Source organism: Bombus terrestris, chromosome 5 (assembly GCF_910591885.1).
Source record: "Bombus terrestris chromosome 5, iyBomTerr1.2, whole genome shotgun sequence".
NCBI classification, from domain to species: domain Eukaryota; kingdom Metazoa; phylum Arthropoda; class Insecta; order Hymenoptera; family Apidae; genus Bombus; species Bombus terrestris.
Genome location: NC_063273.1, coordinates 12,396,724 through 12,416,695, shown reverse-complemented (window position 1 = coordinate 12,416,695; position 19,972 = coordinate 12,396,724). Strand labels below are relative to the sequence as shown.

Sequence of the window (19,972 nt, the reverse complement as noted above, 5' to 3'; positions counted from 1 at the left end):
CTTCTACCCCTCTATGAACAATTGCATGCCGATTTTATACAGTATATATTTTCACATCACAGCTCTCATAAGCTAAGTTTGGTTACTGAAAATAATTTAATTATAATTAAAAATAATTTAATTTTATTTTATTCGTTGAGAATATTAGATAATTTCTTGGTCCATATTGTTTAGCAATGTAACGAAAAAATATTGAAGAATAACTTAGTGACTCTTATGATCGAATATGTTTAATATTATCAACATAATACACCTCCTCACTTCTCTTCAAACTGCCTAACAAATTTGTATATCAGACTTTCTATCTGGGACACAGGAAATACGCGTTTATTTAATTATTTTTCTTATCGATTTATATAAATAGATACATACAATATTAAACACATGTGTTTCTACCTCTTTGCAATGTACATAACAATATTACAGGTACAGACTGGGCCGCGGTATATCTCAATTCACTGCGCTGGAAGCATAAGTCAATTACTGGCCGTTTAATTAAACATTATAAGGATCATAACTTTGTAAAACGTATAATATATGAGATGCAGTAATAAAACGCGATAGTATGATCTGCAAATATTACAATTTCGTATTAATAACGAGCTGAACTGCTAACAACAATACCAGCTGTACAGTTAAAGAGAACATACGTAAGTTATGTAAATATAATAATTAAGACAAAATTTCTGTTTAGCAAATTTTACGATATACATATATATACACACACACATATATATAGAAGAATGTATAAAACCCAATGCGTTAAAGGATACATATATATATGCATATATATACATGTGTGTATGTGTGTGTGTGTATAGAAACATTAATTTTTATTATTTGAATCGATTTTTTTCTCTAGCAGAAACTTCCACTCTTATCCTACACACACACACACACGTTTTCTCGTTCTCTCTGTACATTATATAATTTTAGCAATCGTATACGGATTACGAATGCTGCAAAAATCTGCGTTTAATGCTCCAAATATTTGAAGCTAAGTATTGTATCGATATAACGTACTTTCAATCGTGGCAAGCGAATGTTAAACTTTTATTACATCTGAAACGTTCGACTAAGGTATGAGCATTAGTGTTAGAAAAAACAAAGAATAATAGTTAATATGTATAATTATGAACTCTCAGGACTACGCTCACATACTTATCGAAATATATTACACTGCCGCTATATAAAAAAAGAAGAACACGCTTATATCTATTGCACGTCCTTAAATTTTTATATACTCCGATGTCAGCATCTCCTACACTCTCAGCTATATCATAATACAGAATAATACATAATAGTTTATATACCAGTGCTTTCTTCGTGTAACTATGTACAGATGCATAAGTTCAACTAGTAGAGTTACAATTTCAGTCGACGGACGGTGTAACGGTCCTTCAAACTCCATGTCTCACGAACTCTCTTTCTTCGCATGCAATTCTCCTAAAAAATCAATAGTTAAATCAAATATGTACATATATCATTTCAAATTTGAATAACATATTGGTTGCTTGTAAAGTTTTATCTAATTTTGATTGTCTCTTCATTCAAAATTTACCTTTTTTTAATTAGATATGTATTATTTTATTTTTAGTACATTAATACATTTTTTAAATTATTTTAAACAATAAAAAATCTGTTATTGATTGAAACACGAGCTTTTTAAAACTGACAATGAATGCTTCGGTTATAACTGATACATACATATATTGTGTACCTACTTTCTCTTTGATATCTACGGCAAGCTTGATTCCTTTCTTCCGCGTCGAAGTACCATAGAGTGATTGCATATCTGGTTTTGTAAGCTGGCTGAACCTCGTGCGGATTTCTCCTATCAGACCAGAAGAACAATATTCTGTCGAAGAGAGGTTCGATATCCGCCACTTGATCGCGCCAGCCTTCTGGGAATATCCTCAAAAGGCCGCCGTTTTCCTGTTGATGCAGAAATAATACAATTTATTATCATATAGTATTATAAGATGAGAAATAACTTAAAATAAAAATTTACAATAAATTTGTAAATTTAATATCTCAAGAATTATTCATTTATTAGATTATAGCATGTCTAAACAATTGTCTGAAAAATATTTATAAATCCTTACAAGATGATAGCAAAAACTGCGAATATCGAATTATGTTCTTAGTGCAGCAATTTTTTATATTTTAAATGTTTTTATTACAATTTCTCCCATCAAAATTGTGGACATATGCAAAAGTGCCATAATAAATAAACAGAATAAAAAATGTATCAAAACAAATTGTAAAAATTTAATATTAAAAAAACATAATATTAATATTAAAAGAATTTATAAAATAAAATTATAAAAAAAGTTATTAATTTCTCTACAACAAAGGATGGTACACTCCAAATCTTTCGGAGCTGTTTTATCATCAGCCTAAAGCATCAAATACACATACATACAGCTAATTCATTCAAGATTTCGCAATCTTGCAATTTCCGTGTGAAATGTTTTTTGTTTAATACAATTTAATACAAAAGATGTTCATTCTTTAATACATTATTGATGATAATTTATTATCAATCATATTCATTAAGTATTAATGAGTCACAATATTATTTGTCCCAATAATATTTCAATGAAAAATAGAAAAAATTAATGATTAAATTTGCAGATGTGAAGATAAAACAATAGCGAAAGTTTAAATAAAATAAACACAAATTCAAGAACATACGTACTTTTACTATTGACATTTATATAAAGATTACTCTTTAAATATAGTAATATTTTGTGTTACTCAGCATGAAATTGTTGTGATATAAATTCTTATTTCGATTATTTGGAATAATTAGATTTAAACTAATTATTTAGAGGTTTAGCCTTATCACCGATTTCGATGATTTTGAATATGTATATTGTCGGGAGAGAGAGGAGATGATTGCGAACAATTTTTTCCTATATATGTAACTGCTACGCCCTAGTTTTCGAGATATTCGTAAAAAGCTGTCATTCTTAGCATATTGAATCCTGTGCTTATGTACTTGAAACTCATTATTTTAAATCTTATCATAGATCTGGCTGTAGGTAGAATAAAAGATTTGACTCTTTTCACCTTTGAATCTCTTAATCATTTTGTCCCTATATTAAATTTATTACTATTTTACGCAAGTATTGCCGGTCTCCTCACTGCGGCCGGATTGAGAAAAATAACCAAAAACTAAACCTATTGATGATATTTGTGTTTAATTGAGTTATAGCAAACATTTCGTCCAGCTTCACGGAAATGATCGGAATATCCAAATATTGTAATATTCAAGTTCGCCCAACTCTCGTTCATACATACTAACCATAAACAAAAGATAAGAGTTAGGTTTAAGTTAGGGCATTGTATTCGGCCACAGCAAGGCGGCTGGCAACCAATGCTAACGCATACGCTGTTGCGGACGTATATTTATAGGCAGATCTGTAGTGATATCGACAGCTATTTTGCAAATATCTCGAAAAGTAGGATCGAGCGCCAGCTACATGTATAGAAAAAAGTTTCTCAGTATTAGGACTTCGACAATATATTAAAAAATCATCAAAATCGGCGATGAGGGTAAATTTCTAAATCAATTACTCCTATTTTTTTTTTTTTTAATTTGTTGATTGATTACAATATGAATTTTCTTAAAAATTAGCTACTTTAATAAAGAAAATTTCTGGGTTCTTTAAGTTCGTTAACTTTTTAATTCTTTCATTAAAGCAAAATTTAAACGCATTTAGAGATACAAAAGGTCCAGACTCGGCCAGAACAAAGCTTGTTCGGAAAGAGATCAATATAAACATGAGGACTTTACACAAATTCATCAAGTTTCTCTTTAATGATGTCCTTGTTCGAAAGAAATGTATGTATTCATTCGCGTTTAAAGGTAACAGGAACAAGCACACGTTGTGCGATGAGACATTCTACAAACGGTGCTTTTATATTTTTCAAGACAGCATATGTTTGACAGCCCCTATTTTCCGTGTAGGTCAACGTAAACATTGCTCAATACGATATTCTCGTGCATGTGCGAGACGGAAGCGTTACATGGGGCAACTCACGTAGGCCCTGGATGCCCTTCGTGCTCTATTCAACTCTATCGCCTACCCTTTCTCAGAGTGTCCTCACTTTTTAAATTCAAACACGTATGGTCGCACGTGCAGGGTGAAGTAATAAGGAAAGTACATGTGAGAACGAGTGCTAGTCATCATGCTGTTATTGTTATAATTTATTGTAAATTATTATACGATTCTGATTATTATATGATCAATACAATTTATTATAATACAAGAATAGAAATATATACATACACTAATATAAACAAATCGTTATTTTTTGTACAGTTTGTAATTTGTTACCTTTTTACAACCACTTCTGATTTAGACTTAACGAATTTAACTCTCTCACAAGTGTGTCATTCAAATATACTAAATTACAATATCCTGTATATATTGTACATATATTACCATGCGTAATATTATTATTAATATTTATTTCTTGTAAAAAGTTGGAAATATGTACATACATGTAATGCCAAAAATGCAATGAATCGAAGATAAAAAGGATTGTTAATTATTTTCTATAGTGTTCATTTTGTGTTATCTTATTACACCATTAAAAGGTTAAATGAAGCGGAACATTTACTCGAACATGAGGGGGTTAAATAGTCTATACAGAAAATCACTAAATTTTTTCACTCAAAGAATGTGAATTTTCAGGTAAGTGGATTCAACTAGAGTTCAGTCGATCAGACATCTATTCTAGCACGATACTGTTGCATTTCTTGAATATACATACATCTCTAAAACTTCTATTCTAATGTGAATAAATTATAATAGAAATTTGTATTTTGAATTGACTTTGTAAAGTTGTGATTTTCTATCTATTACTATTTGTAACCAAACGAAAATAGATATTTTCGAAAGACTACACAAAATCATTGAAGTAAAGGAAAATTTCATGAAATATCACTCAAAGGGACGACGCTGAAATCTATAGCTCACAGGAAATTAGTTTTCAGAAGGTACACATCATTATTGTAATGGCTACTTTAGACTATAAAATTGTTCATGCATTATTTTAGAATTAAAAAAGACAAGAATAGAGGAAAAATTTAAAATCTTAATAAAAATCAGTTAGCAATGTAACACAAAAATTATGTTTGCAAATTACAGATTACAACTTATTGATGAGTTATAAAAGAAGATGGAGAAACTTGATAGAATTTTCAATACATCTTATCTGTAGTTAATTATATTTTTATTAGAAATATATTATGAACATTAAGAAATTAGTACAATCAGCGCAAATAACTATTTTATCTCTTGAAGCCATAGTATAATGATAAAAATGAATAAATGCGTATTTCGGTACTAAATTTTCATTTAAGTGATATAAATTTCTTTGCATATTTATTCGTGGCATGTACATAGATCTTACCTTGATATCCCAATCTCGGTTAAGATAGTATATAGCTGTGATACATCTTCCATCTCGATTGGGGTTATCCACATGTTTCACGTAATGCGAACCGTGACCAGGATAACAAGCCACCATCGCCTGAAAAATAATGCATCGCATCATCTTAATCGAAAAAACGAAACAGTTCTTGCAAACTGCCTTATATGCATTCCCAAACTGACTAATCGTTAAGAATGTAGATCTGAGTGTGTCATGAAATCTGTAATAACGTTGATTTTTTAAACAGAAAGGTCATCAGATAGGTCATTCTATAATGGCAACCGTTTTAACTTAAACATAAATCAAATTCAATCAACTACTTATAAACAGCATTTTTTAAATTAAAAACGACAAAATGACGAAGATAAGTGGCCTCAGAGATGTAATAAAACAAATGTCAGATATCGCAATTAATAATCTTACATTATTAGAAGTTAAATAGACGCGTAACATATAATATTTATGAAAGACCAATATATCTAAAATATTTGTTTCTACCGCATTATAAGTATGTGTATTTTCCCAAAGTTCTTATATCATTGTTGATTTTAAATGATTTTATAAAAAATTAATTTATTAGATTTTTATTACAGATTGTAGATCGTTATAGGTAGTGATGCACTTCGTATAGGTAGTGAAACGCATAGTTGAATTATTTTACGAAATTTTTATTTATTTTTTAAATATAAGAATAATAACAATTATTAAATTGAATTATCAATTTAAGCGTAATTAATATTAAAAGTCCACAACTGAAACTTCTAACGCAATTTTCTACTCACTTCGCCATTTTGTTTTAGTCTTACATATGTATATTCAGAAAATTATTCAATTAGTAATCGATAAAATTTAAAAATTATATAATTTTGTTTATGTTTTCATATTGCGTACCAAGGCATATGTATACATATAACCATCGGAAAGTGTTTTCGTATTATACTTGAAGAATTGTAATCAATCGATTAAATAGACATCAGTGATAGTGCCCTGGAAATATCATCGAAGTGAAATTACAATACTATAATATCTCTAATCAGCTTTTATACTTGCTTTTCGCGAAAATAATGTATGTTTCAGTTGGATTTTTTATTAACGGAAACTTAAAAATCATTTTCCGACGGTATATATCGATTCTTTGGTATATATCAATTATTTGGTATATATCAATATATGGTATATATCAAATATATAATATCATATATATATATATATGATATCATATATATATATAATAATGTATATATCAAATATATAATATAATATCAAATATGGTATATATCAATTTGGTATATATCAACGGTATATATCAATTCTTAACGAACTGGGAATAAATTATATTTTACGGAAACTCGATTACTCGTTAAAAAAGTTTTTCATGACTTCTAAAATTATTACAGATTATACTTCTCAATGTATATTGATTATTTTTATTATTGCTATAATTTGTTATTTAATAAGAAATATTATTAAGTTAACATACATATCGCCAAATTTTATTATCTAATCAAATGTAGTTCAATAAATTAGTGTAAAATTATAAAAATTAATTAATATAGAACGATTATCAAAGATAATTAATTATTATTACATACGGCGAATTTAAAACATTCAAACGATGATTGTATCTGCTTCTGTTTTCCAATGTATATGTATTCCTATGTATATAACCTAAAATTTATGGCGTGTATGCACCTGAATGAAACCTTAAGCAGGTTTTCAGCTTCTCGTGTGGTGCATCACGTAATGGAAGGCAGCAATACATTTTCTATTCCAATTCCTTTGTTTTCAATGATAGAGTTACATGAGGTTACAACGACACGTCATTTTCAACACTTATACGTCACGTTGTCACTTCATTCTTTATATTAGTAAAAGTTTTTAAATAAGTAGGAATTTCTGGTAAATCCTACAGTGCTTTATTTAAGTCCTTTTTGTGCCAGCTTTGATTTATTTATCAGTTTTCAAATTACTTTTGTATTATATTCTGACTTCGTGAGAAATTCTGGAAACGAGTGTTGTTAATATGTATGTAAGGTATATGTATTTACTAAACTCTTATGATTTCATATTTTATAGCGATTTAAGTTTTTTGAATGAACAGAGACTAAAAACACACAAAACTTTAGTACACATCTATAGGATTAGTTTACTAGAAGAATGACACAACTGAGAAAAGTAAATTTTTCAAGAAATCAATTCTACTATTTTTTGAGAGAAGATTTTTAATTACTTAACTATTAGCAAGGAGAAAAATATTTTTTTTCTAGAATTTTGGTAATCTTTGGACTTTGAGAGTCTCAAATAAAATATTGTTTGTATGTATTCCGTATTATTAGAAAAAGTAATTTTACTGGATAATTATTACATTTCTTAGTAAATAGGTCATTTTTAGAGTTAATTTTTGCAAACATTTCGAAATTTATGATTCTTGAGATGCGTAAGTTTGAGTACAGTAAATACAGAAGTATATACAGAATATCTCACAACTCTCATGAGAAATTTTTATCACTAAATAAAGAATTCTGAATAAACATTAAATGACACATCATCATCACAAAAGTACAATAACATCAAATAATTAACAAGAATTAACAGACTATTTATTTCTCTTATTATCCTTATATTAATTTATACTCAGTTCAGTTACAATCAATGCTAGATATAATGAAATGAGTAATTTGAAAAAAGAAACAAGGAATCTTGAATCCTAGTCCCACTTACAAAAAAAGGAAAAATCAAAAGAAGTTTTAAAAGTTCGTGTAAATAGTAAACTGTTGAATACGCAATGAAGTCAATGATCTGAATAATTACTCAGCGAAATAGCATAAGACAATAGACCTAGTATCAAGTCAAAATAAAATGGTAAATCGTATGATTCACAAGTCGAATGCAATATTACCTCTTATTCTCTCGATGCAAATTCATATCTAATGAGGATTTGGCTAATATCTTTGCAACACATGTACTCAAAGTACCTATAGTTTGGCGTGTAATCTTTTATAGAAGAAAATATACGCTATTTGCACAAAAAATGATAGTTCTCGAAAATAAAGTAGTATACTACAAAATAATTAGTAGTATATATCAGAAAATAAAGTTTGTTACAATTAATTAAAGTTACCATATTAACTTTTAGTATCTCTTTATTAGCTCTTTCGATGAAATTATTACTCATCATATAAAGTATATGTAAATAAAAAAATAAACCAATCAAAAGCTTTTCCTTCCTAGATTTGTTGCTTGTCTCCTGTTAACATCATATTTCGATATTGGAATAGTTATTTAAAAAACTATATTTTGGAACTTTCAAAATTTTAAATCTGATATCACCAAAAACGTTTATTCTTCAGATGTCCCCTCGCAAAATTTTATTTTTTGTCCCTAAGAAGGGAAGTAATTTAAAATATGAAATTTCACGAGTGTATGCTAAATCCCAAGAGGATGAACCAACAGATCTCAGAATTACGTTACTCAATGCCCCATATCCCACTAATTACTCCTGTGCTGTAACGTAAGATTTAGGTTAATAAGAATTTTAGAAAATCTTCTCAAGTAACATATTCTTTGATTTTTCGTTCGAACTTTTCGCATCACTAAGATCCTTTTTATATGTAATTTTTAGATATATATTGTTAAATATTTCATAAATATATTTTTTCTCGCTGTTTTGTCAGACATATAAGGTATAAGCCACAAATTTATTTTCCATCGATAGCAGGCGATTCAATACATGCCTCTGATATATTAAAAACTCACACGATGTCTGTCACTGATTCACATAGATCGTGATTACTCCAAATGAAGTTTTCGAAAAATTATTATCCAGAATAGGTTTTCAGACCTTTTCAATCTTTCAATACGAAACCCATAAATCGAAATATCTTCTATATTAGTATTTCTTTTCCTCCAAAATTTACACTTCATTATTCATTCATTTATTCACTCGAAACTCGTAGACTTACATAAAAAGACAAGTGTATTAACAAATGTGTCGTCTAATCTCAAAAATTTATCATATATTTAACTTAAAGACACATCCACATAAAACGCATAAAACGATCATAAAAGTTATGAATGATAATCACTAGACCGTCGATTTTTATGCATTTGTCAGAAATTTAAGGATACAAAAATGCACAGAATGTATATAATGTGAAAAGAAATATAAAATATCTAAAGCATAGTGTCCGCTAAAATATTTTGCAAATTGCTTAGATACTTACCATTTCTTTAATTGCGTTCATAAGAATATGAATTTATATAAATATCTATAACCTAGTAATCCTATTTATATCTACACAAATGAAACAATCAATGATTTTAGAGTTACAAGAGAAGATGTTTATGGAGTATTTTAAAGGTTTCAGTAAACGTAAAGTAAATGTTGGTTTAGCTAGACGTATCAATGAAACGTTAAATAACAGAGCAGTCAAAGGTCCCTGACAATGAGTGCGCACATGTGCCCGAGAAGGGCTGAGGTAGTCAGTTACACAGTTTCTTCAGAGGTAGGGTGTATATACATACAAATACTGATCACAATTTAGCCTTGACCTAAATAGACCACTAACCTCGATGTCCTTGGTACTACATTCGGCGGCGTGTATATTATCACGTAATCCACGAAATATGTGTCATACAATCGCTTTTTACGTTTACGTTTTGAAATCAGAAACGCCAATGTATAAGGGTGCGTCATTGTCATCCACGTAAGAAATCCATGGGATGTGTCTTTGTCGTTACCAATTCTCAAAATCGCGATATATAGTATGTTTTTCTTACTTAACGTTTAATGTCGCTTCAACTACAAAATGAGAAAGGTGTGCGAGAATTTGACGAATCAGCATATTGCGCTCCATATGAATACATTTTGTTGTTTATATTATATTAGGAGATTATATTAGAAGAAGTTTATATTAGAAGATTGATTAATTTACTTTCTTTTATGAATTTCAGGAGATCATAAACTTTTTCTCAGAAGTAAATATTATTCGCTATTGTTAATTCAATATTGTGGTAAAAATTTGCTTTTGAATTCTATAGTTGCATTTAATCAAATAAATTTGTTAAACAAACGACGTAAATCTTACTCTGACAATTAGCCACGAATAGTAAAAAAAAGAAAAGAAAAAGAAATAATAAAATAAAACCATTTACAAACTTTCATATTATGTATAACAATGAGTTTTCTTAAAAACACTTTGACTTCTTCAAGGCCTCTACCGAATTACCGAAAAATGCGCATTCTAAATTCAAGTAAATAGACACTCGATACGCATTCTCTAATAGTGATCCAGAATGGCAAATACCTTTCGCCGTGCCAAGTTATAAACGATACAAACGAAAAAGCTATTCGATAACAAGGAACAACTTCCAGACACGTATACGGTTCAATCGGAAATATTTTTTCTTCAAAACGATCGCATTTTACCACGTTCAATATTGATATCCATATCGATAGTATTCAATAACTATTGTGCACCATCGAATCACCTTGAGAGGCGAACAATTGATACTGAGCTCGTCGCCGTACACATCGTTTTGTTTTAAACGTTAGAGACAGCAGAAAAACATTTGTGTAATCAGTTAACTATTATCTTTCTTAATTTCCGTCGCGCCATTCGACGACAGAAATTGCTGGAGCATATTAAATACGAAACATTCTTTTCTAACATGAATAATAATTGTATAAATTGACTTAAATTGACAATAACCTGCGATTATGCGATTTACAAGACGTATACAGTATTAAAGAGCGCGTACACCTTGTTTGAAATCTTTTTTCCTCTTGTTCCTCCCAATGACCTCGTTATCTGTAGACTGATACGATATATTATAGATAGACTGCAACATCGAGACAAAACGTTCGATATCGTACACTTTACGTGCAGCTCGTCACGTTCCTTAGATAAGTAACACAACCTGCCAAAAGTACGCCATCGCGATAATAACGTAAGAATCGTTGCGATAGATTACGAACAGTAGCGTCAAAAATATGTGAATTCTTGACGTGAATACGCGATAGAGTCATCTGATATGAATGCTGCGCACAGTGAAATCGTGTTTATTAAACCGAAAGTCAAACATCTGTGTGCGATCTTTGTCCCTTCGTTTGGTACAAGTTTGAAGAGAGACTAAGAAGATGGTACATACCTTTGAATAAGAAAGAGAAAAATAGAAAGGAGGGCAGAAAATGATACATACTTTCGTGTGGCTGTTTGTGGAAGAATCTGTCAAATTTCAATTAATCCTTCATAATCTGTGCAGCATTCGACATTTTATTCTAAATGGTCTATGATTAGTAAGTTACAGCTTTAAAAAATGCATAATTTAGATAGATATATTTTCACATTTTTGTAACCAACGGTGATTATACATTTTACTATTATAAGAAATGGAAAAAATCGGACCAAATATAATGTATAACATAACATTTGACCGTAAAAAGTTGAAAAATTTGCTTTTTCCTTGAACTTTTAAATATTTCTTCATATTTTTTATGAATGTTTAATTTTTTATAAAGTTTCGTATGGATAAAACGCATAATAAACATCGGTGAATTTTCTTAGGTTTAAGATTTAAAATTTAAGTTGTCTACTCAAGTGCAATCCTATTGTTAAATTTAAAAACTACCTGTATAAGCGAAGTAATAAATAATAATAATATTTATGAGTGATTTTTTCAGCACGTTCTCGAAATTTTTCTACGTTTCGAATGTTGATTGTATGTTACAAGGTTTTACTATCCCTGCTGTTAGACTTTAGCTCATTAATCTTCCTTCGTTTGTTTTTTATATCCGTTGTTTTCTTAACAAAAGTTTAATTTAATAGAGGAAAAAGTAATACAAAATTGTTTTGCATGTTTGATGGATAATTATATGTGCTACTTGTTTTGTAATTTATGATTGATGATCGTACTTGCGACTGAACGATTTTAACGAAACATATGATTAAACTCGAATTATTATCAGAATTGCAACCACTCAGCCATTTATGCGCAATGCAATATGCAATATCAATTACATTCAAATATTTTTAATAAATCTCTTTTTAATAATCTCTTTTAATAAATCAGAACAATTTATATCGAAAAATCCCAATATTTCTCGCTTTGTGTACACAAGATGACAGAAGCATCAAAATAAAAAATATATTTCTGGGTATTCTGCTTAAATATAAAACTTTAAGATAGACAACCACATGCAAACGATTAACAAAATTCTGATAATTCTTACCGTGTATACAAATGATGTACAATTTAGTAAATACACATATTGAAAATATGCATTATCATATTCTGATTAAATTTCTGAACGTATTAAAAATTAGAACTGAGAAATATTTTATAAGATTAATACGAATATCAACCGTCAACTTCTTAAATATCATTTGCTCGAAAATAAGCCGAAGATGAAGGTTATTTTTTAATCACTATTTCTTCACGAATATAACGAAATGCAACGAATATAACATACCGTTTAAAAAATAAATAAGAGTGTCGTACCAAGTACGACGTTTACGTTACTCATAGTTCAACAATTTGTATAATACAACTGGTTTAAGTGGACGGTTAACGTTAACATCTTTGCGCCATATAATTACTCACTGAATTATATTAAATTTCGAATTTCTAATCATACATGATATCGCAAAAAATAAATTGATTAGCGAAAAATATACTGAAAATTTTACTAAAGCTACTTTGTGAAAGATATTTTTTAACAACCTTAAATTTCACAACCGTTTTTAGACATCATGAATATTAAATAAAGCTTTGGACTAGAAGCGACAATTCACTGAAAGAAGCAAAGCCACGTCCTCTTCTCTTTCTATCCTCTTCTAAATTCGCATTACTTTCGATATACAGCATACTATGCCACAATCGGATTTTTAGCATTTGAACAACGTCCAAAAATTATTTCAAATCTCATTTCATTGAAACGAATACTCGTTGTAATGTGACAACCAAATCTTCACAACTATAGTTGCAATGCAACTAATCAGCAACAATCGAGGCAACAAACCGAAAAGGAATGGAAAAACATCCGTATATTATTCATTTAAACGAAACAGGTATTACGTTTCAGGGGAAAAACCGCTTTGCTAATGTTATTACACGTGTTTCATAGAACCAAAAGGAAAACATACGACGTTTGTTACACTTCGAATACGGAAAATATTTCTACAGTATGAGTATGAGTCACCGTTTAGAATCATACAATTTTTCTATATTATTGACTATATTCATAATACATTCTGTTTTTAAGTAGATACATAATTACATAGACAACTGTAAAAATTCTTTATCAAAGGTAACTTTGTAGGCGACACAATGTTTTTGCCGCGTACGAAGCAACTTAGTGGCGTGAACGTGAACGTGGATTGTAAATTTTTTGTTGTTAGGTTGGCGTAATTGAGTTACTGTTGATTGTTCGACAGTCATTGGATCATCCTTCAGCAAAACATATATGATATTGATCCATTTTAATCTTAATAAAAATATCCTTACATTCTAAGTTTTAAACAATCATTTAAATTTTAAGTAACGCCTCTCCCTACGTTATAATACCATTTATGTATGGTTGAGGTAAAAGGATTCTTCGTAAGAAAGATTTGGTATACATTGCACATTGAACAAGGAAATATTGTTATCTATGCTCAATTTACTTCATATTTCTCTTCCTCTCCCCCCCCCCTCTCTCTGTATTTGTATATGCGCGTGTCATAAATCATAAAAATTTTCATGCGCTTCAACATACTAGATTTTACCAGATTATAATATTTCCTGTTGCTACATTGCCATAAAGTTTTCATTTATTACCTTTCCTGGTAATTGAAATTCTCTTTCGACGAAACATGTAAGATTTTGTTATATTTTTGTATATGTCTAGTGCAAGTTTGGAATACATATTGATGAAAATGAAAATATGAAAAAATCAGAAATGTAAATGTTAAAAATTTCAAAATGATAAACGATAATGGCCAAAAATAAGGAATTTCATAATAATCTGGTAACGAGAAGTGACTTTTATTTTGTATTAATCTAGAAAATATAAGATATGAAAAAATGTCAATATAAAAAAAGGAACAAAGTTTAATTTAGAAAGTAGATTTATAGAATCATATTGATCATTAAAATTATTAATTAACATTCTATGGCTGATGACAATAATCTATGGCTGAAACTTGTTGTTGAATAAATATACATTTAAGACCATCGATTTTGCGAAACATCGATCTTGAAAAAATCGTCTAAAAGATCCTATGATCGTGTATCATGAAAATGAAACTGAGAAATTTTAAGTCGTTTATTATACATTTGCGTATATTTATATGTTTTATATTTTTTAAATATTCATATAGTAACGCGAAAATCTCTACTTATCGCGAAACAGATAATTAAATTTTGAAATGTAAAGGGAATACCGTGAGATGCAAAGCATTGTAACGCGGCTATTATAATTATAAATAATACGGAAGATATGTTATACCGATCAGAAAGTCAACAAACGCCGGTAAATACCCTCGTAAAAACGACACTACGCTTTGGAGACGAATGAAATCGTTTTCAGACATGATTGGCACGTTCTCAACCGTTTCACTATATGTGCAAATGCATACATAGTTTTTATGTATGTACGTTTGTACCTCGTTGATTTTTTCGCCGTCACGAAGGTTAAAGAGCAAGATGCAGCCAGCCGGTTGTAAGGATTTAATCGAAAATGAACGACCTAACGCGAATATATTGGTCACTATCGATGAAAGAACTATATATTAAAGAATGCATAATTTAAATATTATCTTTAAAAAAAAACAGGATAATTTGTCATATTTCTTTATATTTAATAATATTTAGTATTTCAGTTTCATATAATGGGTTTCACATTTATGCAAGATTATTCTTTCTAGCTTATGAAATTATTTAGTCATGGAATTAATTACCTGTCAAGTCACTTTGTGTACAATAGTCAATTACTCCAAAAATAAAGCATAAAATATAGGATTTTAACTTCTATTAAATATACTTATATACCAAAAAAATAAGCACTGAATATAGATATCTATTTCACGCTGTTTTAAAAATTATTATTTTTATTTTTTATGTTTATTGGTAATTACTAATTAATTTGTAATTATAAATTGTAATTATTTTCATGAATGTTCTTCACACATTGTAAACCCTGAAGTTCGCCCAAACTTAGGATAGGGAAGAGCTAAATAAATGTTCTTTGCATTAGGATGAATTCGTGTTAAATAATGCAATGTTTCAAAATATTGTCAGTAACTCAGTTCTATTTTTGAATATTTGTAAATAAAGTCGTATTGATCCGAAATATCGTTACGCAATGCCGCGTAATTTTAATAATACACAATTATCTAACGACGAAATTCTCCTTAAGATGAAGTACCTAGTTTTCTCATTATGCAGATACAATACTGATAGCATTCTTCTAGTCTAGATAGATAGCAATCGTCTATCTACAACCTAAAATACATAAAAAATGTGATTTTACGTTGAATCAATGAATTTCAATATTATATCATCATTTATTGTCAGTAAGTTAGGATTCAACTTCAACATGAAGAAGTGAATATGTTTTAAGAATACATTTAACCATTGCCGCAATTATTTTTCTCTTTGTACTTCACTCGACGTGCAAAGAAAAAATTATAATAGTCAGGCGGTAGTTCCCATACTTATACAATACTTACGAAATGTTCAATTCCAAATTCTTCGAGTACTATCAGAAAATGCAAAAATAGTTAAAGAAGAACGGTATCCAGAAACGAATTTCAACTTAATTAAATGGAAGATTTGGTGCGAGACAGCAAAAGAATTCGAATTGTATCGAATATTTTCTTGCGAACTATAAATGGAAACAGCAACAGAACGGAGCAATATGTTTGGTTTAAAAATATGTATTCGCTTGTTTCTTCGATTTCTGAAGAGACAAAGCTTTGTTTAGTCTAAAAGGAGAATCAATTACAATAGTAAGATTGAAAACTTTCTTTCAGACTTTTACAATTAGTTGCAACAATTTTAGGATCACGTTCACTTTTCCTCTTTACTTCTATTCTTTGTCGTTCCTGTTTTATGTATTTTAATACAAATGTATATTTGCATTTCATCACAATAATATCTAATATCAAAAATACATTGAGTTCCATAACATGTACCTTCAATTTTAGGAAATATTACTATATATAGTAATAAATAATAGTAATAAAATAATTTAGAACAGTGATACTCATAACATTATGTAGAATATCTGCACATTACGGAAAATCAATGAAGAGAAATGAGATCCGCTGTCATATATTGAGAAAACAATGGCAAATACCGTCGATATTCGTGGTAATATCTAAGAAGTTATTCAAGAGTATATAAAAAGTTATTCAGCTCGATAAATTTATTTCAAAACGCGTTACAACATTAATTTATTAAATCACATAATTTTATAGAAGAAAAAGTGAATCGAGATAACCTTAAAATCTTTATATCCAACACCACCAATCACACAAAAGTTCAATTCTGTCATTCAGTTTTCTGTATGGAACCAAACAAGCTTCAGATGAACAATTTTGTACTCGTTGTCTGGAAAATAATCAAATGTACACGAACATATGAACCAAATATAGTATATATCATACGAATAAAGTATTTATTTGAGAAAACTACACTTCTAAGTCGCAACTGATCATTGATACTATTACTTAGGTCGATCTACATAACACCTCGTATCGTTCCACTCATTCGCCCGCGGTTTAGATTCTGTTTACGACCTTACGGGAGACAGGATGCGTAATCGAGAAAAACGCATACACACTGCCTACTTTCTGGCATAAGAGACGAAAGAGAGAGTCAGTGAAAGACAGGAAGAAAGAGATAACTGCATAATTGTATGAACGAGTCAGCCGTACGGCGTACGTGACTGACTGCACTTCGTGGTTTGCTACTCTCGTTTCGGTTCTCTGTTTAGCGCACGAGCTACCCGAAAGATCACTGCAATTTCGGGATCCTGACCTTCTCTGTCTACCGTCGCTTCCTCCCTCTCCTTTTTGGCTGCTAAAGAAATTAAACCGATGCTTCATGGGACGTAAAAAATTTGCTTTTTCGCTGATATGATACATAGAATGAACGCGCGTCCCCCCGTTACCGATATCGTTCATCAGACTTTTATAGCAAATCAGAAAACGTGGATTGGCTTGCATCTCAGTAATTAATTCGATTGTTACGACTAACGTGCAAAACAACAGATCATTTCTTCTGTTACAAATGTTTCCGCATTTGCATTGTTTTTATGATATTCAAGAAACTACTTTTTCATTGTTTTGTATAATTCTCGTTCTCCGTAATGATATACATACATAGATTGGAACTTAGTCTGATAGTTGCTTAAAATTAATAACATTTTCAATCTACTGTTATCTAACAATTTAAATATGTAAATATTGTAACAAATTTAATTTCTTAAATGCTATTTTTTACGCGTATAAGTAATATTGTACAATTTTTATGATAATAAATAAACTATATAACTGTTTAACAAAACCCATAAATTATAACAATTATGTAGAAGATTACAATATTGGAATAAAACACGAGCAGTTTGTATAAACATATTTAACTACCAAAATATTCAATTGTTGAAAATATATGTACGTGATTGTATATTGTATTCAGAAAAAAGAAAACAGTTTTATTTCCAAAGTTTATTTCAAATTATAATAGCTATTCAATTATGCGTTCGATGAATTAATATTTTACGCATAATCAAACATTAAACAAATTTATCATATTAAATGAATAAAAGAAAAATTTTCCTTACAATAACATTTTCAATGTTTCTGAAATTAATTTAGAAATAAAAAGGAATACTCTATCAAAACTATAGAAATGTAGTGAACTTAAATGTATATAGACTTACAAAAATGTGTTTGTATATCTATAAGATTAATAGGCATTAGTATATCAATTAATGGAGTATCAATACATATCTTATTAATTATTAATACATATTTTGAAATGCTTACTTATGATTCAAATAGTATAAACACAAATTTTGACAAAGTAAGGATATTCAACACAAGACATAAATTAAAGATTGAAATAAATATAAGACTGATGTATACTTTTGTCATATGTAATGATAACAAAACTATATGATATATAAAATGTGGGACTATTTTTATGCTTACCTTCGTTCTTCCATTAATCGTGTAGTTTCCCATTTTCCCATTGTTGCACATTTTATTTGCCCTCATAATAACAGCATCAACTTGAGATATGAGCATTCCAATGTTTTGACATTGTTTTTCTTTTCCATCAAGCCACGTTATTTGATCACCACGAATTGTCTTTAAGTCATTTGCACCTGCTTTATTAGAAACCAATTGTCCATCCTTAAATAACCCAGCACTGTACATATTTAAAACTTCGTTTAACACTGCAAAACCTTTTTCGGTTCCTAGAAAATTGTCTACCACACACATACCATATTCATCCATGTCTCTAATCACATTTCTGCTTATATCATCTATTAATTCTTCAAGATTATTTTTATTTTTATGGAGGAAAGGTGGTAAAAGTTCTTCTTCACGAGTTAAACGAACCTCTGGAAAGTTCTTCATACCGTTATGATGTTGTGTAGGCATATCTAATTCATGGTTCTGTAGGTTATTTAGGATTCTTGAACCTTCTAGAGCAGGATTCAACAATTCTGTTCTGGCACCTAAGATCGTGTCTTCAGAACTTCCTTCATATGTTATGGGAGAAGTCCATCCATCTACTCTGTTAGTACAAGTACCTTTTGTCTTAGTGTTATTGGATTTCCTCTTGGAATTTCGACTATCCTTATGATTTGATTGTCCTTTTACCTTTTCTATTTGTTTGTTGGTTCCTGTAAACAACAAAATCATGCAACAATTATTAATTAAAATAAATGAAACAAAGAAATTGTATTTATTTTACAAAAAATCATACATATTTTATAGTATATAATACATTATTAACTAGTAAAAGATTACACAACTCTACAATTCTAACGTGAAATAGTTTTATAAAAAGGCACGTGGGAACAAGATCAAGTTTCACGTACCGCCAAGATGTTTCCCGTTATTATGCACTTCTGGAGCAGCGTTCGAACTTCGCGTTCTTTCTAACACCGACTTCTTGCTTAGGTTAGAAATCACTGGTGTAGTTAAATTCTGGCAGTTTCTTAAGGAGGATTCCTTTTTAGCGGATTTCAAAGTGGAATTTTGACTAGTAGCCGAAACGGTATTTGATACGATCGATTCCACAGAATGAGTCGCACAAAATTCTTTGTGACGTTTCCAATCCCGCCTCTGGTGTTCTTTGGTGCAATAAGATACGGCCTTGCACCGTGAACACCTTAGCAGCTTGTCAGTTCTGTTACAGATAACACAGCCTACCGTTGTACCAATTTGAACATCACCGCCGGGTGTCTGCGCACGACTGACTATCGGTCCGGACATGTTTCGTCGTTTATTTAGCGGCCACGAGTGCC

At 29.7% G+C, this 19,972-nt stretch overlaps 1 protein-coding gene across 1 annotated transcript; it reads right to left on the bottom strand.

Annotated features, from left to right (window-relative positions):
• Positions 1-304: 304 nt before the first annotated feature.
• LOC100648132 (egl nine homolog 1) lies at positions 305-19,940 on the bottom strand. The gene is made up of 5 exons (XM_003395823.4): positions 19,544-19,940; positions 18,645-19,345; positions 5,428-5,547; positions 1,725-1,935; positions 305-1,446 (listed from the first exon to the last, which is right to left on the bottom strand). Exons 1-5 carry the CDS (start codon positions 19,938-19,940, stop codon positions 1,415-1,417), a joined length of 1,461 nt encoding a protein of 486 aa, XP_003395871.1. The 3' UTR covers positions 305-1,414.
• Between the last annotated feature and the right edge of the window lie 32 nt (positions 19,941-19,972).